Source organism: Botryllus schlosseri, chromosome 3 (assembly GCF_051294905.1).
Source record: "Botryllus schlosseri isolate E-star chromosome 3, Bs_hap1, whole genome shotgun sequence".
Taxonomy (NCBI): Eukaryota; Metazoa; Chordata; class Ascidiacea; order Stolidobranchia; family Styelidae; genus Botryllus; species Botryllus schlosseri.
Genome location: NC_137238.1, coordinates 34,537,303 through 34,562,085, shown reverse-complemented (window position 1 = coordinate 34,562,085; position 24,783 = coordinate 34,537,303). Strand labels below are relative to the sequence as shown.

The window sequence follows — 24,783 nt, the reverse complement described above, 5'->3', positions numbered from 1 at the left end:
ATTCTCCGCCGTCTACACGTTTTAGAGTTGCGTATGAGCGTGTCTATAAAGGTCAATGACCGAAAGCTCCGCTCTCCGCTTCCTCCGCTATCTCCGTGTTTTAGGAATCGGCATTTTGGCTCTCTCCGCTGTCTCCGCGTTTTAGGGTCCGTTCTCCGCTGCCTCCGCTGTCTCCGCTGCCTCCGCTTCTCCGTCTTTTAGGGATGCCCGCGGTTTATCATGTACGAACGAAACTAATCGACCCGCTGCTAATCGTAAACTTATGCAGTACTTGTGCGATGAGTATAATGGTGATAATATTTAATATGCAATCATTGAAGTTCAATTTCCTGCACAGTGGGTTTCATGTTGTTGTAATAAATAACTTACTGCTTGATGTGTATATACTATGAAAAGAATTTCCAAAGACTGCACGATCCATTCAGCAAACCAGATGCAGCATCGATGAATGTATTATAGCCTAGTTTATATAGCTACATAATTTGAAAGTGTATTATAGGATGTTCCTTTACGGAATGTGAGATCGCTGAATTTGTGGCTGAAAACTATATAGTTGTACCTATGCTAATGAATATTTGCATCCCATTGACTGGCATATTTATTATCGTATTTGTTGTAATTTTGTGTTGTGTCCACAACAACATTAACCATTGATACTAATCGAGGCTTTCGGTAAACATGTCAAAATGTATGGCTTTAATATTAGTTTAATGTTAGAGTATTCTAGGAGCAATCATTATAGTTAACCGAACTTTAACCTCAGCCTAATTTAATGATACCCCAACGCTAAACCAATTATAAACTACATGAATTTTAACATGTTCATGGGGAAGACGGGTTGTCGCAATGTCACCGTGCAACATACTTAAAATGCTTACTTGTAACTTGCAATATAACGATAAGTTATAATTTACATATAGCTTATCTATATGATATCTTGAAATCCCTGTTAAGTAATAGTAGTCGCAAAAATTATACTCGCATTTAGCTCATTGGATATGTTGCACGTTCGTCGTCATGTATTAATATGAAAGTTAAAAATGGGTGAAAGTAGATAATTATTCCATTTGAATTTTCACTTCTTCTCAGACGTTGAGTTGACATCGACAAAATATATTGCACGACAATAACATTGCCTACATTACAGCGACATTCACAAAGTAGATGGGCCCTAGGGAAAACTGATTGCTGAGTCATGTTGTCGTAAATGAGAAAGCACACTATAGACCCTTATTATCAATGGATTCTTCATACGGTTGAGGCAGGGGCATACCTGGGTCTGCGTATACAACATTGCTTCATTTTTAGCAGGAGTTTAAATATTGAACAGGCAATGTTATATAGTACTTTTCAACTTCGGAGCAACGCATTGCAGTCGTGGATTGTCCATGGATTAAGAAGTTGAATCATGTAAGTTGGAGTGATGAGCTACGAGGAATTATTATTGTTCATGTTCATTAATCAGTGATTAAATTAGCCTGAAAAAAGTGTCATAAATGATGCGCAAATAGACTCTGTGACGGGGGCTCCCGATCAGGATTTCGCCAGTGGTGCTCAAAATTGCTGCATGATATTTTGATATTGTAACTCTACGACTCGATGTCTCGTTGAATCCAAGTGTGCCATAATTCACAGTGACGCTAATCTGGTATGCATGATTTCTATAGATATCTCAGGTTGGCCGCATTACTTCTGTTCTGGTTAGTAGGGCTTGGCAAAATCGAGCACCTGAGTGATTGATTCTGAATCTGGTGTTAAGTGTCAAGTATTCGATAATCACTCATTATGATGCTATAATCATAACAGTATGAGTATTATGGAAAGTTGAAAACGTATCTTTTATGTTTCCACTAAGAACATACAATTATGCCGTGTTTTACATCACACTAAATTACAGATATTTTGGTGTATTTTCGACCGATACCTATTTTATTGCACTTTGTAACTATGCTGTGGGTTAATCATGACTTCACAGATATGTCATTTCAACTAAAGTGAATACCTTTGTACTACGTATTTTGTATGCTACTTATGCATTGGAAAATAGTATCAAAAATATAATTTTATTCGATAACGGTACTCTTGGTGGCAAATAGCGTATAATTTCAGAGGGCCTACCTGAAAAAGTCATCTACTTGGCTCGAATCAATAGAATTAATGGTGACCAGTGAACTCGGCCCATGGTGACTTTGTCAATACAAATTATTATAAATTTCGTGAATTGTATTAATAATTGAAGGCAATGGCGAATTGGTGGTGGTGGATATGTCGTGTGAATGTTATTCCCACAGGGGGCGGTATCGTATGTCGGATGTATAAAATGTTATATTAGACATACGGAGCTGTATAATGTTGACAACGAGTGCAGAACGTCAAGGATCAGATCGCACATGGCGAATTCGGTGTATCCCAAGATTGGGGTGGGAAGGGCTTAGGTTTAGGCCGAGCTCACCGAAGGCCGAGTTCAATGGGCCGAATTCACCATGGCCCGAGTTTCACTGGTAATCGAATTAATACTCGATTTAGATTCGAGTACTCATGTGCCCAGCCCTACTGATTAGTGAGTAGAATGTGCGAATAGCCAAGCTTGTACACCATTGTTTTTGTTTTTTAACAGGATGTTATAGATAACTGGCTTGAGTTCTTGACAAATGCCTTCACTACACCTATTCTAAGTATTTAAATTTTCTAGATCGACAATGTCTTCAATTAATTGCAACAACGTCAAGCAGGCTGTACGAAGAATGCCTTGTAGACTGGGGCCGACATCGTTTGGAAGAACTACTGCCACCTAGAACAAGCGTTGCTTTTACACTACAAAATCGGTGCTGCATCATGCTCGGGAAAAAGTCAAAAAAAAAACAATTGAAGGTATAAAACGTTGAATACACTATTTGGAAACCAGAGGTAGGCAAAGTAATCATCTTTTGTACTGAAGTGGAAGTAACGGCATGAATTTATACACACGTAGATGTAACAAGTTACAGGGTGTGTCAAATCTATTTGAAATACAAGTAGAAAATTAAGATCTGAAATATGCTCAAGTAATTACTTTCAAAAAGTAGATTTGGTCGATGTGTTGCATACGATTGCGCGACATATGAACATGCGACACAATAAAAACGACAGTCGAGCATGGAACACTTTATCATGCGTCACCTAACCCAAGCCTAAATTCAACCGTAACCCGTAATTTAACTCACATGCTCATGTGTCGCATCCTATAATGTCGCATGCTTGTATGTCCATAGACCGTTGCATACTCAATAGTTGGTGGGGTGATCAAAGTAATCATTGTTTGCACTTGAGTAGAAATAGTAGCAACGCTGTTAACTTGTTCTCCGGTATAGGCTAATTAGCGATTCACAAGGCTTGTAAAAGGCTTGTGAATGATGACAAGTTGTATGCAACTTCAAAGACGAAATTACCAATTCTACATCACATCGAAGATTGTTTGGTAAATTTTCGCTCATACCTAGCTCATTGCACTTTATGACAATACATGTGTCATTTACACGAACATGCGTAGCTATATATGTCCTACATGTTTGGTATTCTGCGATTCGACCAATCGAGGTTTCAAGGCCTCACAGTGGTATATAGAATCGAAATTCTAATTCCCCGTAAAGTATTATATAGTTTCGAGTACTGAAAATATATAATACTTTACCGACAATTAGAATTTCGATTCTATATTCGTACTCGAAACTTAGATCTTCTTTCACTTACTCGACTCGAATCATTGGAATTAATACTCAATTCAGATTCAAGTACTAGAATCATTGTGGCCAGCCCTAGTTATTGTAGGTGGTTACTTCCAAACAAAGATGGTCAGAGTAGTCGTCGTTAGTACTGAAGTATCAATAGCGATTTACAAGACATCAAACTACCTTTCAAGTGTAAGTAGAAAGTGAAGTTCGGAAAAGTAGGCTACTGGGGTGAGTAGTTTCAAAAAGTGGACGAAGTTGAAATGTCGAGACTTATGGCATGTAGTCGTAGGTGCATGCTTCTGAACAGAGATGGTCAAAAAAGTAGTTGTTTTCAGCACTCAAGTAGAAGTATTTGTAGTGTGATCAATGGAGTAGAAGTGGTAGTAACGCCATGTATTTCCACTCTGGTACAAGCAGTGATTTACAAGGCTTGTCAAAACTACTTTATGTGAAAGCATAATTTCTGAAAAATACTCAAGTATGTCCTTTAGATGTTTCCAGGGTTGTAACCAAGTCACAAGTCAATCTCACCTATATAAATTTGACTCGAGTAAAGTCGAGTCATTTTCAATTCACGTCCAAGTCAGCGAGTATAGGTCGAGTCCGAGTCATGGTGTTATGACTCGAGTCCAAGTCATTGCGTTGACTGCTCAGTTTCCTGTTAAATTCTTGTTTAATCCACTTTTTATAACTTCGTTCGGTGATATCAACGGTTCGCATTTATAATATAGGCTACAAATTTTCATCACCTTCAACGGTTTTTGGTCGCATTTTAAGTACCGCTACCATTAGACGAAATACCAATAGTGTGGTTACTTTACTGTTTTTCGAAATTACAATGTAATATCGGTCTGAGTCTCGAGTCATATGACCGTAGTCATTGCATAGATTGAGTCGAGTCGAGTCATTTCCGAATTTTGAGAAAATGACTCGAGTCGAGTTATTACAATTACAATTTACAACCCTAGGTGTTGCTACAAGTTAATTTGATTGGCGTGTTGCATACTCCGTATCGCTAGTTCAGAAGCTATCCACACTCGAGTACAAATAGAAGTAGCGATTTACAAGACAAATCACAATTAATGCAAGTGGAAATATATAATGGAGTCTGACACATAGTTCATGTGCTATGAAGAGTGGATCTACAAACTATTTGTTGACATTGTTTTATGTGCTTCAGGCGAAATAAGGACTGAGAAGAAACCTGTTGTTGCAACCAAGTTCATTGCCAAAGACGAATACGCGCTCGCGCTCTTAACATTATGCGGTGCAACCGATGCATCATTTTACCTCTTGCAATGGTAGTTTCTACTTATGATTGCTTAGGTCTGTTTTTAATTGTCTTTACAGTTGTCCTTTGTCAAATTACTGCGACACGTTTCTTTCAAATTTCTCATATGCACCTCAATTGGAACGTTTGTCATGTTAGAACTAGTTGCTGTTACCAAAATTCATGTGACACATTTATTTCATATATATTTGTAATTTTGTGATCGAATTTTCACTTAATCTTTATATACTTTGTTAAATAATAATAGTTCATTATGTTGTACTTGTAATTTGCAATTTTCCAGTAATCCAACATAAACAGTTTGTGAGCTTATATGATGTTGGATTTCATGTAGTTGGAGCAGGTATCGAAGTGGAGGAGGTCATCATGGAAATCATGGAGTATGGCGTCCATAGGGAGTGGCGTCACGTCCACAGTACGTGAACTGGCGTCCATAGGGAGTGGCGTCACGTCCACAGTACGTGGACTGGCGTCAATAGGGAGTGGCGTTACGTCCACAGTACGTGAACTGGCGTCCATAGGGAGTGGCGTCACGTCCACAGTACGTCAGGCGCGTCCATATGGAACCACGTGACGTCCAGGCTAGGTCAGCCGCATCCATGAGGGGTCGCTTCATGTCCACAACACGTCATTGCGAACGTACTCAGCGAGTGGACAGGACGTCTCTAGTTGTCGACAAACCCACTCCAGGGAGGTAACGGCCGGAAGTAACCGGATGTCCTGCCAGCAATTCCACCGGAAGTCAACTGGACATCGAGTGTTTGCTGGGTCTCTACAGCTTCCCCATATAGCTCAATTTGCCACTTTTGAAAGTTCATGCGAACGTATTACGACCTTATTCAAAACTACTTACTTACTTGAGCAGATTTAAAGCCAGCAAATTCTACATCAAGTAGTTTTAGGTTGCTTGGAAGAAGTAGCCTACTTCTACTTGAGCAGCTTTCTTATGACTACTTTGACCACCTCTGCCAGATTTCACGAAAGTATCTTTGAGTAGTGGGTTGGCGTGGTTCCGTTCAAACCGCATTGTCGCGCATATGAAATATTTCATCACAGTATATACTGCCCATCATAACGTTTGAAACTGATGTTTCGCAATCTAGCATTTACTTAGCCTATCATATCGTAGTCTACCAGTCCATGGCGTGTCCTAATCTGGAACAGTGGGCTCTGACTTTTTTGGCTTTAGACCTGTTTTAGCATATAACCAGGGCTGTAACTGCCGCACCCCAAACCCCCCAAATTGGGGGATCGAGCTCGGAGAGGGCCCAAAATTATTTTGTGAATTAGCATAAATTATAGAGTATTTTTTGAAAATTTATGCAAATTTTTTGAAAATTTGTTGCGCTATGCGCGATTTCAAGTCGGCATATATCTTGATTATTGGGTACTTTTACCCCAAGAAAAAATACGCAAGATTTATAAAAATGGGCATATCGGCGTTGGCCATTACTGCGCTACGACGCACCAAGACATACAAAGTTTTAGGCCATGTAACATATGGGACTCCAAAAAGTGTGCCTGAACGATCGGCAGCGAGAAAACTTTGGCCGTAAAGGACGGCCCTTATGCTGACCGAAAACTTCGTTATATATGCAAAATACATATAGGTATAATTGTCCATATGGTAGGCTTACCATATTTTAGAAATCTAAAAAGAGGACACTTTTTCAGAACTTTGAGACTTGCAGAAGCGGAGAAGAATTCTCAAAAATCGGTGAAATTTTTCCCACTTTGTGATCGGTTGACAAAAAAAAGGTCAACTTTTCGCTCAGAGCTCAAATCATCGTTTTTCACTCCGAAATACCCGCCGGAGCGTCGCTTCTGTGCTGATTTACGGCATATCACTCGCATTTTGCCCTAAATGTCACCTAATTTTTCAAAAAGGAGGACAAAATCTTAAAAATAAAGGACAAAAGGGCGTCCTCCGGGGGCACTTTCAAAAACAGGACAAATCCTCTTAAAAGAGGACGTATGGTAACCCTACCACGTGGGCGCCCAAATGACTGGCGCCGAGTGTTCCTGTCTCAGCAATCTGAACCTCACAAGACAAATACCACCCCACAGGTAAAATTTATATGCCGGTGAAGAAATACCACTCTGAAATCGTGTTAACCATTGAGTTTAGTACGTTTGGGCTACTCTATATTTTTAGATATAGCAAACAAGAATAGTCACGAAATAACATGTAACGAAGACATACCAACGGGTTCGCCGGCCGAAGATGTTCAATTATAATTTACGGGCTCTACAGTTTCAAGGACACCTCACTCAGCTCTACCGGTAAATCTGATTACGTGAGCAAATAGGAGGCAAGAAATTGATATCATTATTCATGCAATTCCTGATCTTACAGACCGATTTTATCACGAATTATCGAAAATTTTCGTGCTTCGCGCATTTAGGCGAGAAAAGCTGACTCACTAAACGGACACCCAATGTAGCAGATAAGTAGCGGTAAAAAGAGACCGGCCTGAGGGGGGGTCAAGTAGTTTGGTGTGCCAGCACAGTTAACTAAAGTATATAATTAGTTATTCACCTGTTCGTTTGTTGTAACTTGGTGTTGTGATGTTATATACAAGATTATACTGACTGACTTAACAGGTCGCAAATGCAGGCGATATATTTTCCTTACGACTCGGTGCTCTCTCAAATTGGAAAATATTCTTTGACGATTATAGGATCAAACAAAACACCACAACACGCACTGCCAGTTGTATTTCAAGCCGGAAATAAATTTATAGTCGTTGCTAATATAGCCAGAGTAACTTAAATACTGGACCATACATATGTAAATTTACCAAGGGCCCAATCATAGTAAAAATTACTCACGAGCTAAGATCTTCCGCAACCAAGTTATACATCGTGTAGGCCTATACAAAAATATCTAAAATGACCTTTCGGTCCACATGATCTTTCACAGTGAAGTGTAAAACGATATTAGGAGGATATGATGTCACAAACAGCTTTATCTCAAGTTCCCTCTCCAAAGGCTCCCATACAACAGTTCTACCATGGGCCATCATCATCTTAGGAGGTTATGATTGTATGTAGACTACTTCCACTGCTAGATAAGTTTTTAGTAGTTTATCAAAACTATATAAATAAAACTATAAAAATCTAAAGATTTCCACACTCAAAGGCGGTTGCAACAACCCAGCCTCGTATTGCAGCAATATGGAGATCTTGGCACCCATTAAATAGATGTCGGAGCTTGTATTCTTGCATAGCTCGGCCGGAATCGATATTCCACGTTTGGCAACCTTCGCAAGACGGCCTGCAATGGAATATTTTACAGTTTGATATCGGCCAGGAGACAAATAGTGAGTCGGGCACAATTTATATCGCAGACTTGTTGTGCATGATGTATGGTAGCTTATTTCACTGAAATCCCATCAGCGGCAGAAATATACAATTGTAACAATATTTCCAGAATACACGGCTATAGCAGAATACCGCGTTTCTGAGGAGCCCTGCATCAGTGACTTTAGTTTGTTAATATGTTTGTGCTTTCATAAACACCGCGAGATCGCGATAAAATGAAAAAATGGGAACGTGTAGAAAGACTTGTAGTAGTCTTTCAATCAGATTCCCACCTATGGCTAGATAGTTCTTGACCCTTTGGGTCCGCGGGCTAGTTTTAAAGGGCCAGTACAGACCAGATGAAAGGCCAGTACAACCACCCAAAGAACCTTAGGATTATTGCATGTAAATAAGAGGCATGCACATGGACTGAGGAGTAAGAGAAGGTTACCAGTGAATTCAGCAATTGGTGATGATGATAGTTAATTACTACAAACACCCTCTTTATGGAAGGATGGCTCAAAATATTCATTCCTGCTCTGTCCCTATGCAGTGCTATTGCTGGATGATAACTAGGCATGGGCGAAATGGAGTATATGAGTCTTTTGACTCCGAATTGAATATTAGGCTTCCAGTTAATCTAGAATCATTCATTATGACTAGGGCGATTTTTTGACATGTGAAAAAAGTTAAAATTCTGTCAAAATTGCAGCAAACAATACGTTCATATTGTTAAATTTATTCCACTGGAAGCTTTTCGACTGGCTCTCTTCAGCAGTGAACACGAGTAAATGAGGTAAACCAAGTTCGAAATATAGAAATAATTTTGTCGTTGTGACGTAATAATGACAAGTACACAAGTCGCGAACGGCAGTAAACAGCGCACGGTCACGGTACAGCACACACAAAATCAGCTGTAAAACAGCCGAATGACAAAAGAACACTAATGGAAGATTCCCAGCGTGTAGAGATGTTCCTTCTGGCGGCAGAGGATCGGCTTTTGCAGCTTTATAATGGTTGATTCAAGGACCTTTAAATGAAAAAGAGAACGACCACGAGCAACTCTGGAAAACTGATTGATATTGTAATGTTTTGCACAGTCTGGGTGTTTCAATAGGTGCTGTCCGATGGCAGAATTACATGCTGTTACTTGGTCATAATCATGCATGGCCGTTCGCGACTTGTGTACTTTCCTTTATTACGTCACAACGACAAAGTTCTTTCTATATTTCGAACTTGGTTTACCTCATTTACTGGCGTTCACTGCTGAAGAGAACCAGTCGAAAAGCTTCCAGTGGAATAAATTTAACAATATGAACGTATTGTTTTCTGCAATATTGAAGTTCTGTACTTCGAAAAGCCTATTCTGTCAAAATTGTTTACAAAGTCAAATTTTTTTTGCAATCTGCATTTCGTTTGCATCATAGACGTTTGCACTGTCGGTGAACTTATCATTTGACATTTAGATCGTGTAGCCTACTTTATAGGCCTACCGTTGTAGACGACCCATTGTCTGCACATTGTGGATCATAAACGATCAAATGAAATGAATATTATGACATGGTGTTATACTCAACTTACCGCAATATCCTAACTGAAGCAAGACAGCGTGGGTATTGGTTCTTATATCAAGACGCGCATGATGAATAATTGTGATGTAGACAGCATTGCCAAAATGAAGCAACACGGTTAGTCACCAGCAGTGTACGCACAACTTCAGTGTTGCCAGCCAACAACTGCTGCTGTTGAACGTTTTTTCTTCATTCTCGACAAGCTACTTAGTAAGGACAAACACTTTCTACCCGAGAATGTAGGAAAGTATCTTTCGTTGTACTACATCATATTTTAATTATTTCTACCATAATGCGTGATGTAACTACTGGAAATCTTTATGGGTCCAGATTTCATTAAAATAAAGTTTTTTCATGCCAAACTACTCCGTAAGGAGAGACAGTCACAACCAGAAATGAAGATAACTAGTACAATTCTAACATTATCTGCGGAGACACCTAATTTACATACACAAGGGGAAAATGAGGTCAAAAAATGAAAAAATTTACATTTTTAGGTCAAAATATTCTGATTTTTAGGTAAAAAGAATCGCCCAATTATGACGTCATGTGAGCATGGCTGACGTGGAAAGTTCAAATAAGTGCATTTTTTATGCTTTTATCCTAGTTTTAAAGCACATATAGACAACTTGCTATTTTTTTTTTCGATTTTAGCCTACCCACTTTATTAGACTTGGTGACGACGATGCTGTGGAATGATCATGTTTCACAGAATTGTAATTTCCATGTGTAGCGTCTTAGATGCTGCGATACAACCCATTGAGGTTTCAAGGCTCCACGTTGGGAAAAAAAACATCTAAACCAGGGGGGGCCAAGAAAAATACCAGTAAATCTGATAACATGGGCGGAGAAAGGATAAATATTTGATGTGCAAATACAATGCCAAAGTTCATTCATGAATTTGACAACGGATCACAATTATGCTTCATAACAATTATACCGTACTGGCCATTTCGGTGTGTATATAGCAGGGGTGGGCAGACCTGGTTCATGTGTGAGCCGCATATCAATAACCATAGCTTTAAAAGAGCCACAACACAAAAATTCAAAGATACGAATTTATGACGTCAAAATGAAATATAGGCTATCGAATGAAGTGCCAGCTCCCCCTAAATTTACAAGTCTTGCGTAAACCAGGAAAGAAACAATACGCATATCGGTAGTACACGAAGGAATGAATCAATTTAAAATTAGGTTAATTAAGCCTCTCCAGAAAAATGGTGAAATGCATGAGCAATCATGCCGGGCTCGCGAACCGCAGTTTGCCCACCCTAGGTATATAATTACCCCATATCCCCAGTAGCCAATTTATGGTGTAAACTCAATGAACAGCGTTTCCAATATGAATGTCCGCTGCAATGCGGCCGTACCCTATAGATGTACTCGAAATGCCGGCATGAATAGCAAAAAGAATTGTTGTAGATACCGTAATATAATTCTTGATAGAAAGTGGCGTCAAATTTCAGTACCCCCTATATCACATTCAATATTGATACATCACTTTTATAATAATGATGATCATTACATTTCTAATGACAAATACGTGATAAGTGTCGAGTGTCATATTAACTAAGTGTCGAATTCAACATGCTGAATTTAACGAATTCATTTTTGCATCGCTTCAATATTACAAATAGTTATTACATTTCTAATGACGAACTAGCCAAGTTCCGAATTCACTACCGTAGTAATCAACATAAATACAATGAACATCATATTGTACAGGCACACTCACAGTGTTCAGCTCAGAGGACCAGGCCGATTCTCTGTGATATTTTCTTGCAACCAGACTTGGAGTACAAGCGCAGGTCTTCCGGATACCAACTCAGGTCGTCTAGAATCCCAGAAATAATTTTTTGCTTGACACCTGACAAGCCACGTCTGCGTAGCTCGTCGATGATGCACGACCGGACATGGCTTCTCTCCAGCGGAAAGAACGGAACGAAATGGTCGATGAGACTCCTGAAACGAAACGTAAAATCGTGATGGTAGCCAAGGTATCATCAAAACTATTTATAGCAGGGGCAGAAACTAAGATTTGAAAGTACTCCCGTGGACTCAGTAAATACGTATCATACTTTTAGTAGGAGATCGAAGGTAGCTACTTCGGGAAATGCGGGATGTATATTCGCTGCTGACGCAAAATGACTATAAGTTGCAATCCTAGAAAATATATTCACTTGGACACTTGCCATGGTGGAGACATATTCCAGCTATCTACGTTACAGAATATAAAGAAAAAAGTGCATAGCTTGGCCTGAAAACCTTCGTGAGAGAGTTGTCCGAAATTTGGTAATTTCAAAAGCGTTGCGTTGTAATTACTAATTAGGGGTGAGCAAAATCGAGTACCTGAGACCTTCGACTCCAGGATTCGAGTAAAACTCATTATGACGTATAAACAGTAGGCCTATGTAAGATTCCAAAGTTCAAGTATGTAAGGTAGGCCTACCTCTTATGCTTCCACAAAGAATAAAATGCCCGAGACCCCTCTCCTGGCCTGGTTAGACGGCTCAAAACAAGTCATGTGGGGTACAGCGCTTACCTTCACAATATAGCCTACCAGTCATGCTTTAAAAGTTTTTGTGAAACAGCTTTTTAAAATTTGTTCGTCATGTGTTTCGTAACTCAACATGTCCAATCAATATTAAATCATTATGTGCCACACAACCTACAAGCGCTTACAGAATCCATGCCGTTAGCAGAATCCTTGAACAAATAAAAGCACCTAATCGGCAACGCCGCTGCAGTCACGTTCATTGAAGCATATCCGATTAGCCAATCAAAAGCCATGGTTTCGTGATTGTCAGTCTTCTCAATATCCTATGGTCGCAGCAGGGATATCTAGAACTCTTCTAGATATCCCTGGGTCAGAGGTACGTCAGCTACTTTTAAACACTTTGCGTGAAATCTTAACAACTTTCCTGTGAGCATATAGTGGGCTCATTGACGTTTATGATCAATATTTATTGATAGAAAAGAGGTTCTTAGGTTCGCGAACGCGAAGGGTATAAATTTGGGTCATGACCTCACCACAGCGATCTTATAATATGTACATGTGATACATGCTGAAATGAATGAGACAAATAAATTTCTTCGATCATTCAATCTGATCTTCTGTGGATGGTTTGCACCTACCAAAGGTCAGAGTGTTCGGTACTGTAGCCACTAAGCGAGACACGTAGTAGATTAGCGACAACTTAACTTCATGACTTAATCATGAAAACATGCCGACTTTGCACTACTGCCCACCACAACTACTATTATGACCAATTACTCAATGCAAGGATAATTCTTTCGTGATTTCCTTGAGGAATAGAGATTAATTTAAAAATCCAATTTTTTATCAATCATACTGCTTCAGAGTAAATTTTGCAATAATTTTTTTTTTGTGTAAACGGAATCCCACATGGATTTTCAAGTCCGCTCCCCCCAATTTTGTTTCGTCCGTAACTTTTTTTTCTTAGAGTTTAGAGCCAAAATGTTGATTTTTTTCAATTCCTTGGCCTCAAAATTGTATAATTAGACATTTTAATTGATTCTCCACCTTCAATACAGCAGAAAATATGCATTTTAAAAAATTTTGCGTGCAGCGCCACCTAGTGACATGAGAATTTTGAATCGCATTATCTTTTGAACTGCTGGAAATTTTTCAATCTAATTTTTTTAATGTAGGCTACCGAGAATTCAAAAAAGAACAACATTTGTAAATATTGGACAATTCTGAGGGTATGCATTACAAAGGTCAGAAAATTTGCTAAATTACAATGGAATGAGTCACCTGCCAATCAGTTTACTGTTTTTTAAACCGCCCTGGTTGTAGGCACTGCTTTCCAGAACCGGCTGAAGCTCATGCAGTTTGATGTCATCTCGCTTATTGCCGTTCTCCCACTGCTTACTGATTTCTGTCATCAATAGATTTGCGCTGATTTCCAGAACTGGCTGAAGCTCGTGCAGTTTGATGTCTTCTCGCTTCTTGCCATTCTCTCGCTGCTTATGAACTGCTTTCATCAATAAATCTCCGCCGGTGTTGCTGTGAAACGACGAGCATTTGCGATAAAGCCACATTCAAGTCAAGCGCATCACGTGAGCTCAGAATTTGTTATAGAATCGCTCGATTTCAACAAACTCAATACCGTAACCAGAATATATAAATGGATAAGTCCGGTGTACGCCGTTACCTTCGGTACACATTTGCATAGTAAGCAAAATGAAATAAATGGTATGTCTGGTGTACGCGTTTTTTTGGGCGTGACAAAGTGGATTTGGTTCCTGGATGCTGCTCACAGTTGTCCAATAGACCACGGACGGAGTTAGTAAGTTTACGCAGACTCGTGAAAAATTAGAGGGAACATTGCTTACACTCACCTGCGTTTCAAAATTAATTTTCAAAGGTCGAAGATGTTTCAACTGTTTTTGGATCAATTTTTTGCGCTGAACCCAAAAATGCAACCAGTTTTTCTCAATCAGGTCCAGTTTTTTCTCCACGACATATTCAATCATGCTATCTTTTGGTCATTATTCTACACAAAGAAACTAATTTCTGTGGTATAGCTTAATTGGTCATACATGTTGTCAATTTTTGCAAGATGGTGTTTTCATTTGAATTCAAGGTTTTGCAATGACAGCCCTTTTAATACTACTAAAATATAATAACAAATTTGAAATGAAGGCACTTATGACTAACCAAGAAATCATAATTTCGTTCAATGGCGCTCAACCTAACAGAAGAAGGTAAAACTTAATATGTTACACTATAGATACGTAAACACTTAACATCACAAATGCGTTTTAAATGCGAAATCCTCGCCAACATCAATGTGTGAAGTGTAAAATGACTACTCGAAAAGCTGCCCATGGTCATTTTTCTACTACGCCCATGTGTGCAGTGAAACCGTTGTCTTTGATCAGTTCACAGATCTGTGGCCTATGCCCAAAGGTGATAATTATCCTGAAACTTCTTTACAGTATACTATAGGGCAGTGGTAGACCTTTTTGATAGTGAAAAATATTGCACCCCTTCTCGTGACATTACGAAATATTAAAGAGAGAAATCAGATTGCTAGCAATCTCAACGGATAGTTTTGAGGGCATTAAAGGTTATGGCTATTGATGGGAGAATTCTCAAATATGAAATTCGGACTATAGACAATAGAAATACCATAAAGTGGACATAAATCGCGCAGGGCGCGAAACATTTTTCGGGTAACAGCGGCTTCGCGGCCCCTTCAGATGCTGTCGCGCCCCCCCACTTTGAGAACCATTGCTATAGGGAATGGTCTTGGTCATAATTGAAATATTTTCTAAACTATTCATCAAAACTTCATTGCGAAATCCTTTTTATTACATCACAAATCTTAATCGCATAATGCTATAATCTGCAGTTTTCGAAGATTCAGATGCAATTTGTTAAAAAACTAGACCTGATTGAAAAAAACGGATAACAGTTTTGGAATCAGCATTAAAAAGTACACTAAGAATCATCAATACTTTAGTAGCCTCAAAATTAACACAGCAAAGTGTTATTGGCTATGGTACCGAACACAGTGAGCTTGGAAACGACCAAAGCAACTACAGAAGATCGATCTTAGCGCGAATATATATTTAGAAATAAATTAAGCAAATGTTACATTCATTGAACAATAGCTCTGGGGCGGTAGTGACCAAAATTCATGCCCCTACTTGAAGAAACACTGGCGTAATCGATGCCGTTGCCAGCTTATATATAGGCCTATATATATCGACTTTCAATTAAATTTTAGGGGAAAAGAAAACAGGAAACAAAAGAACATCAAGGTAATCAGTTTCGGGCCCTTGTTAATCGCTTCCAGCTTCAGATAATCAGTTGGTGGGATTCCTTGCTTGAAACGGTAAATATGACGTAACTAAAAATATTTGGCACGCCAGTTGGTAATATTTTGAGATTGACATAGTTTGGCATGCTATATACCACTATACCAGGGGTTCTTACAGTAATTTTGGGCCGGGTCGGCACCAGAGCAATCTTTTAATATGTCTGTAATATTTGTTGAATTTCGAGCAACAACAAAAATTTCTTTGCGCTTGGCGCGATTTCCTGTGGATAATTTATACTTATCCGAGGTCACTGTGTTGGGTGCTGTAGCCAATAAGCGAGACACACAGAAAAGTCGTTACTACAACATGACTTGATCATGAAAATATGACGACCTTTGCATTAATGAAATTGGTTTGAATTCATGATAAAAAATGTACAACATTGGTCTCTCTGGAAAACACCGTCGGAGACCTGGGATGCTTTAGTGTAGGGGTGTGCACCGAGCGGTTGCTGGGCTATGAGACAGAGTTATTTCAAGGCCAGCTCGGGCCACATATAGACACAAGGTTTTGGCCAACATGCGGCTAGGCAAAGTGCGGTGCCATAGAGATCGGAGGTGATAAAACCTTAACCACTATTGACCGTCGCTGGTTGGACAAAACCTTCGATATTGACATGTGTGGCTGTCGAATTGATTTGCACAGAATAGTTCCATTCTGGCAATCTGAGTGGACAGTAGTACAAATGCGAGGCGCAGAGGAAAATAATTTACCCCCAATCGCGTCCGTCAGATATGAGTAGAGATGCATTGTGTACAACTGGTGTCTATGTCATACATGCTCCTAAACTCGTAGCATACGGTACAAATATTAAAATGCATTCTTTTGGTGTGTGAGGCTTGAGTTGCGAGATGCCACTAGAGCTTTGAGATTTGGGTTGCGGGTTAAAAAGTTTACGAGCCACTGCTGTATACGAAAGATTGCCGACCCCTGACGTGGAGAGTAGCCGTTAGTAGTTTGAGAAGTAGATTAGCTCAAACCATAACTGAGCTTCCAAGGCTCGTAAGAGACAGTTCTTCTATAATATCGGCCGACAACTATCTAATATTCGTTCTATGCCATGGTCGAAAAAAATCTCTCGCTACTAGACTCAATTCATAAGAACTGACCGATAGATATAGTGCACTATATAGGTACTTTTCGCGAAAATCGTTTAATTGCAGATCTAATACGGTGACTTTCTGAAGAAGTCCCCTTCAAGATCTTCAGATGCCACTAGATGCACTCTAACTCACACAAACCTTAAAAATATGAAAATTGCCTTTCTATAATTCACACCGTCGACGATCCTGTTGTGGCCGAGGAACGGAGTCAAAACGTCAAACAATCCTTCCGGCATGCTGTCCAGCTCATCGAAAATGAATATGGATCGTTCGCACCTCGTTACATTGTGATGTATCCACGAGTGCAGTATATCCTGGAAGAAATATTAAATCACGTGACAATGCTTTATAAGAACAGAGACTAACCCCCATACACCTAGCAATGAAGTAGCCTACTTCTATATTTTGAAGTAATCCAAGAAGCTTTTGCCTACTTGCACTACTTATTCAGGTGGCTATGATTGATTTTAGATTACTTCTACTTGACCGTTCTGTGTATTTTTGTCGAAAGTTTTGAATTTATCATTAAAATACAACAAAAAAAAAATTTCAAAATTTTTCTGCAGACCCCATAAAATTGTTGTCAGTAGAGATGATGCATACCAAATTTGGCTCAATTCCAACCACTAGAAGCGAATTTATCGCAGTAGAAAAATTTGAATTAAATAGTATTTACGGTGACTGACTCTTTAATTATCTATTATAAAATCATGGAATTAGAAAGTTTTCTAGACTACTGATTCAGTTAGGATATTTCGGTACGTTGAACATAACACAATATCAACCTATTTGTTATATTTGAATGTTTATGATTCACAATGAGCAGAGAATGGGCCGTCTACAACGGTAGGCCCACACAGAAGGCTACAAGCTGTAAAATGTCGAATGAAAAGTTACCTCGACAGTGCAAAATCTACGATGCAAACGAAATGCAGGTTGTAAAAAAATTTGGGACTTTGATTACAATTTTCACATTTTTTGACCTAACGCTACAATTTTGACGTTTTTGATATGTAAAAACAAAAGTGCCCTACTCATTACAATCTCAGTGGTAGATCGAGCGTGCTGCTGTTCCTAGTCGATTTTCGCTAATTGCTGGCACTGACAATACCAATAGCTCAATTGCAAATGAGCTAATCGACGTTAGAGATGCAATCAGCATTTCTAAAGGTTGGGTTTAAATTCTGAAATAGATGAGGTTTCGGATCCTCCCATGGCTACGGTCCTGAATACATGTGCCGAAATTCAGATCAATTTAATTGTTACAATACCTTGTAAATACCGACTTCATTTTTATGCGTGAAATGGATTTCCGAGTTGAAGTAATGAACAAATGTACTCTTTTCCTTCTTCTTATATATATTATCAACAATTATCTGAGAGACGAAACTCTTTCCAATTCCAGTCCAACCTGCAAAGTATTACATCCAGATTCGAATCGCACAAAGCTAATTGGTGAAATAGCATTTCATAAACTAATGCAGACATGAAATCTCAATACCACCATGTTAACTCATAGGCAAAACTAGAAGTGTTCAGAAGTATAGGTAGGGATAGTCTCCCGATTAAGTGCTATGAATTAGTGAGACCTTGACACACAGTAGTGTAATTAATTCATGAATAAATTATTACAGGTGACAATACTATACTATATACTCTGGAATCAGGATCAAACCGTAGGTTTTGTGACTCAAATTATAATTATAACCAATTCAAAAGTCCATCAGCAGAGTCCAATTAAAAGTAGTTCAGAATGAATATATTAACTATTGATGATTCTCCTCATCCACAGAAATCCATAGCGTCTATTTTATTTGACAAGATAATATATTTCACATGAAGCTATCCCAGTGGGGATAGTGGTAGTCCAACGACTTGAGTATTACCATTAGGGACATCCTACTTATACACGCATTAACCATATTGCGTTGGAATTTTCAGATATTTTGTGATACGATATACAATGTTCTTTCTATTTCTCTACTAGTTGCTTACGATTACCCCTGACGAGTGTCAGTCGAAAATATTCGGGTTCATATCAATATGAATATACTATTCAATTTTGACACTATAACACAAGCGAGTATATTTCATTTCCTTGCTATTAATTCCTTAGTCATCAAATAGTGCAATACCCACCATGAAATGAAAAAACTAGCGGTTTTTTAGGATCTGCATCCTCCATGTGCGACTTGATCGACCTGAGTATGGTAGGAATCACTATATGTTGACCGTGCAGTTTCGTTGTCAAATCATGTTTCAAGCCTAAAGAAAGGTATATGTATTTATATATTACTATCGACGTATAAGGATGTTTGCAAGTCAAGATATAGCTCGCACTCATTCCTTTGCCTTTTCAACAGTTCCAACCGTCATAATATCTTTGATATGTAATGTGAGTTCATAAATAGGTCAAGAAGTTGTTGGAGAAGCTTGATAAATATGATTACCTTGGCAGATAGTTCCGAGTCACAAGTCAATCTTACTCAAAATTATAGTTCTGACTCAAGTTTACGATCACAATGACCATTTTTCACTTAACACCGAGTTAAGTCTGAGTCCAAGTGTGGAGAAAAGGGTTATCGTCTTAGAACTTGAGTCCTTTCATAGTGTACCCTGCTCGAATCGAGTTCAAGTCATGTTTAATTCACTTTTGAGACTCATAGATGATATCCATGTCCTCGCATTCATAATTTACTCATTTTTCTCACTCTTAACATGTTTATTTAAACATCTAAAAGATAATTCCTGGGCCTATTTTTCATATAGGGCCTATCTGTCTAGACTCCTGAAGCACAAGACTTGAATAAAGTCATATAAAATGTCTTGAGTCATGCACAATGACTCGAGTCGAGTCATTTTCAAGAAAATTACAGAGTTAAGTCGAGACAACGAAAAATTGCGACTCAAGTCGAGTCAAAACCCTGGATTTATGGTGTAGTTCATAGCCAACAAAGCTACAAGCATAAAAATATCGCTAACTGCTTATAATGTAATAATGGCAGGATTCCCGGCACTTATATTACTGCGATACAAACCTGTGTAATTCAGCGCGACATACGGTGTGTCGCAACACTCAGTCAAACTGCACTTCATATAATATGAAGCTATCGCTGTTATGCCCCCTAATGCCGTGAAAGGATCAAAGCAGACTACGATGCATACATTCCAAAGTAGGATGTAAAATATTACTATCTTGTTATGCGGCATTGTTTTGTTACGCGGCATTGTTACAACGCTGACAAACGATATTTTCTTTCGGGGGCATTCCCGCACACGCAAACAATCCAAAGTCACGCAACAATGACTTTGAAACCATAGTTTCCTAATGTTACAGATGAAGAAAGTCGAAGGTGCCAACATGATAAACGCAAAATCCTAGTGCCAACCAATATGAATATGTGCCAAAATTCCAATATTTTGCATTCAAATATCCCAAATTTCAACTCTGGTATCGGCTACACCTACAAGGTCCGTAGTTCGTACACGGCGGACGTTTCAGAGTAGAGGTCGTCTGATTTTCATTTTTGCAGGCCGATACCGATATATATAGCTCAGCTCAGTTTATATAGCTCAGTGGCCGATACCGATATCGATTATTGACACACTCACAAGTACCGATAACCGATATCATAGGCCGATATTAATATGGAACGAGCAGAGAACCATTTCGCCGAAAATATTATGTATTAGGTAAGATGGCACTTTGTGTAGGCTATACAAGCCACAGAAAGCTAAACAACAATCGAGAAAAATGAAATTAAAAAGATTTATAGCTTAATTGTGCAGATTCATTGAAATTTGGGATAACCCAAAAAGACAGAATTGCAGATCAGTCCAGTAGAGGTAGATTGTAATGCAGGAAGCATATAGTTTCTCAGCATGCTTATTGCTCAGTGCTCACTGCTCACCCAGTTAAACTCGTCCAGCAAGAGTAAATTTGTCACGTATCGCCCTTTGCGTCGTCGATTTCTTGTGATTGAGAACACGGAACATTGAATTTCCAATAATTTCGAATGTTTTTATATATAAAATATCGGCCGCGATATCGGAGTTAATAGGCCGATATCCATAATCGGGAAAGTTCTAAATATCGGCTTCGATAATAATCGGTCGACCTCTATTTCAGAGCAACTGATACTGATAGCGATTCCACTACTTCTTTTTTCTAGGCATAGTGACGTAGGCCTAATCCTCTCGCGTGGGAACATTCTCTCAAACTTTGCAATAGGAACGCATCGGGAGCGTTCCTCCATATCAATCAGGTTTAATTTTTTCATCGTTTCAAAACATCACATGACTGTGGTACAATGTAAAGATAAGAAGGTGTCGAAACAACTTGGAGTAGCCTTTCAGATCAGACACCTAACTTAGCCTAGGCGAAGTAAATAAGAGGCATGCACACTGAATGAAAAGTAATGCAGAGAATATAAGACGCAAGCGACAAAATGAGGTGGCATGTGGCGGAGGGTGAAGTGCCTTATATGGTGCGGACATACAACTAAATCTCGCAGATCAGTGAAATTGGTCTACGACACACTTTTCATTTGGCTAAAGGCAATTTGACGGTAATTTTTGACCGGCTTGCCGAGCATTAAATTTATTAAAACGGGTATCATTCGAAAGCTACCGCGGTGCTGATATTAATTTTTTCTGCTCGTGGCCCTGGAACCCCCAAAAATCAGCCGAGAATCTTGCATTGTAACGATGCCGTCCGAGAAGCTCAGGAGCAAGTGCGCACGAGAGTGAGAGTGTGAATGCTCAATCGGTTGCGCAACAATGGCCATGGCCAATGCAATACGCTTGCGGTTTGCGCTGCTTCTCATCACAATACCAAACTCCGCTACACTGCAACATCCGAGGCTGATTTTGAGGGGTTCCAGGACCACGAGCAGAAAAAAATTATAGTTTCGTAATCAGTACCGCGGTAGCTTTCGATTAATACCCGTTTTAATAAATGTCGCGCCCGGCAAGCCGGTCAAAAATTACCGTCAAATTACCTGCTAACCATAGGCCATATAGTCCTTGTAAACGGTGACATTGGAATTTGGTTTATCATTTTTCAATCACCATTCAGATTTCTCTGAATTTGAGACGCACTTTCACTCTCGCCGCGCAGCCACTCAAATGCTCCTCAGCTGCGCCCCAGAGATGCCACTGAGATATTTTGGAAAAACCCAGATTTGGACGTTAAAAAAACCCAGAAAAACCCAGATCCTCTATTTCACTCACATTTCTATGATATAGCTGTAAAACAGTGACTGAGAGTCATCAATGACAGGTATACGGACATGGAAGAAGTTTTAGCCCTTGATATTGAAATCCCAAAGGTTCATTTCCGTACTATAATATGCATGTTGCTCAGTTAAATGAGCAAATCCATCGAAATATGATGTTTTCCTCTCGACACATTGCTGCCAGGCATTAGGTATGGGGGGTCAATACGTAGTGTATTATATATTCGTAATGTTAGTAACAATCTATCGTGAAGATGATTGTAGGGTAGTTCTAGTGACTGCGAGCTGACCAGATAGGTCGAAAATAGCTTTCGATTCATTAAACCTGGGACAAACACTTTTATCTGGGATGTTTAGTCGAAACAGAAACTGTCAAATCATGAAATTAAGAGTATGTTTGCATTTAATAAACCCCTCTCACTCTGAATAACTTGCCCGGTTGCCCAAACTGTCTCTCTTTGAGTGTCCCTGTTGAAAGTGAATATACTCTGATGTCAACATGGTAAATTAGTTAGATCAACAATTGGTGTTTCCATGTGAATAAATTGCATACTTTACAGCAAAACGAATTTGTTGCAGCGCTACCGGTAGCATTCAAGTCCTAAATCAGAGTAGAGAGAAAGAGGGAGAGAGAGAGAGATCATATTCTTTTTCGCCTGCACCATCGAGATGCTTTGACTACGGAGCTGCGATACGGCCCCATGAGGTCATCTAGTCTGCGACCCCGTTTGTTTTTCTCCTCCATGCTATCCGTGATTGCTGAGCGCCTAGCTGCTTATACCAATTTTCGAGCCTTTGGTATGACCCGGCCGGGGATCGAACCCACGACCTACCGCTCGAGAACCCGGACGCATAACCATTATACTATCTACCTTATGACTTTCTGCGACCTAGTAGTCAGTATTCAATGAAGCTCTATCGCATCACGCCAAGACCTCTCATTTTAATCTAAAATGGGTCTCTTTGGACTCAGCCGTTTCAATCACAGTGGAATCCGTCGACATTAGAAGATCTTACTAATCTAGTAATCAATTTTGCGCCGTAAAATTGACCTGACAAACATTATGCTGAAAAAAACCCAAATTTCAAGCACAAATACCCAGAAACCCAGGTGATGCTCGAAAAACCCAGATCTGGGTGGAAAAACGCAGGAGTAGCATCTCTGCTGCGCCCTCGTCGTTGCGTTATAATGCCATTCTCCAGAACAATGAAACATTCGAGGCTGATTGTGCGGGTTCCAGGGCCATGAGCGGAATGAAATTTACATTTTCGTAATCAGCACAGCGGCAGATTTCGATTGATCCCGTTTTATCAGATTTAATGCTCGACAAGCCGGTAAAAATTACCGTCAAATTGCCTTTAACCAAATGGAAAGTGTGACGTAGATAAATCGCAGTGAGCCGTGAGATTTGCTTGTGTCCACACCATATAAGACGGTGGAGCAGCTGTATCTCTCCGGCTATCCGTCAGTCATCAATCATGTCCAGATTGTCTACACTCTACATTCAAGTCGAAACACAAGCAATTTCTTCTGAATATATAGGCTACTATAGTCAGCACTCAAGTTTACCGGGCCACGACCTGACATATCGATCTCGCCTTCCGCGTCACATGCCACCTCAATTTTTCGTTTGTCCTTCAGTATGATATTCGTTTACTCTTCGTTCAGTGTGCACTGTGCATGCCTCATCTTAACATCGCGTATAGGCCCAGATGGGTGTCTGTATGATTTCAAAGACTATATAGTCCCAGTCATTTCGACACCTTACTATCTTTTCATTGTATCACAGTCTGGTGGTGTTTTGAAACGATGAAAATTCTTAATAAACTGAACTGAATACAAAACTGATTGTGAACATGTGACTGACCGTATTTTGACTAACCTTTGTTGTGAACATCGGACTGACTTTAAATCTACTCAAGTAAGTAAGTAGTTATGAAAACCATCGTAATTCGTTCGCATGGATTGTCAAAAGCTGCAAATTGAGCTATGCGAAAGGTGCAGAGCTTAATTGATTCATATTGATGCATACCTGGAGGTATCCAATTTTAGACAGCGTAAGCATTCGTCCGCATCATGGGATGAAAATGATGGTATTGATATGGAAATACGATACTAATCCTGTGTTTACTGGAACAGCACGTTTTAGAAAATATCATGGTATGGCGCCCTCCCAATATTATAAGCAGAAGTGCTCAAAGTAGTCCCCGTCACTACTCAAGTAGAAGTAGAAGTAATGCCAGAATTTCTACTCAAGTAGTAGGAGTGGTGGTTCACAAGTAAGTAAGTAAGTATAGGTATTCTACGCTTATTATTGCTTACAAAACTGAAAACTGTCAAGTAGAAGTAGAAGTAGTCTAAAATCATAACTACTTAAAAAGTAGTGTGAGTAGGCAAAATCTACTTCAAAAAGTAGAAGTAGCCTAAATCGTTACTGACCACCTCTGATTATAAGGCCCGTAGTTTAGTTGAAGAGCAATAAGGAGAAGTTGTATCGGATAAGGCTTAAACCAGCCTTTTCCAACGTGGGCAATATCGCCCCCGAGTGGGCGATTTTGAGAAACAAGGGGGGAGAAGGGGGCGACAGGGGGCAAAAATGTTAGAACTTCCTGTGAGATGTATTTATAGTTACCACAGCCAAAAGTTCACGTGAAGATGCCTTATTCTGCATATGAAACGAAAGTTGACTTTAAAAAATGTCATAACTATGGCGA

The 24,783-nt window shown here is 39.4% G+C and overlaps 1 protein-coding gene and 1 long non-coding RNA gene across 3 annotated transcripts in view; one reads left to right on the top strand and one right to left on the bottom strand.

The window, feature by feature from the left end:
* LOC145435167 (uncharacterized) overlaps nt 1-24,783 on the top strand; it is an 84,544-nt gene that overhangs the window by 7,572 nt on the left and 52,189 nt on the right. The window lies entirely within an intron of this gene.
* On the bottom strand, nt 10,853-20,085 carry LOC145435149 (torsin-1A-like). 2 transcript variants are annotated; one of them, XM_080312446.1, is made up of 7 exons: nt 19,870-20,085; nt 18,971-19,096; nt 18,103-18,242; nt 16,970-17,145; nt 13,839-13,905; nt 13,654-13,739; nt 10,853-11,837 (listed from the first exon to the last, which is right to left on the bottom strand). In XM_080312446.1, the coding sequence occupies exons 1-7, from the start codon at nt 20,057-20,059 to the stop codon at nt 11,621-11,623; spliced, it is 1,002 nt and encodes a 333-aa protein (XP_080168572.1). In that variant the 5' UTR covers nt 20,060-20,085; the 3' UTR covers nt 10,853-11,620. The 2 variants fall into 2 exon arrangements, with proteins under 2 accessions (XP_080168572.1, XP_080168571.1); XM_080312445.1 differs by having other exon boundaries at nt 13,654-13,905; nt 19,870-20,084.

What these genes read in the sequence shown, in the direction of transcription:
- LOC145435149 (XM_080312445.1), bottom strand. Translation starts at nt 20,059, where the DNA reads ATGCCGCGTAACAAAACAATGCCGCATAACAAGATAGTAATATTTTAC. An exon ending in TGTCGCGCTGAATTACACAG is followed by an intron (nt 19,097 to 19,869) that starts GTTTGTATCGCA and finishes ACCTTTCTTTAG; the next exon opens with GCTTGAAACATGATTTGACA. An exon ending in GCAATTTTCATATTTTTAAG is followed by an intron (nt 13,906 to 16,969) that starts GTTTGTGTGAGT and finishes GTCGTTTCACAG; the next exon opens with CAACACCGGCGGAGATTTAT.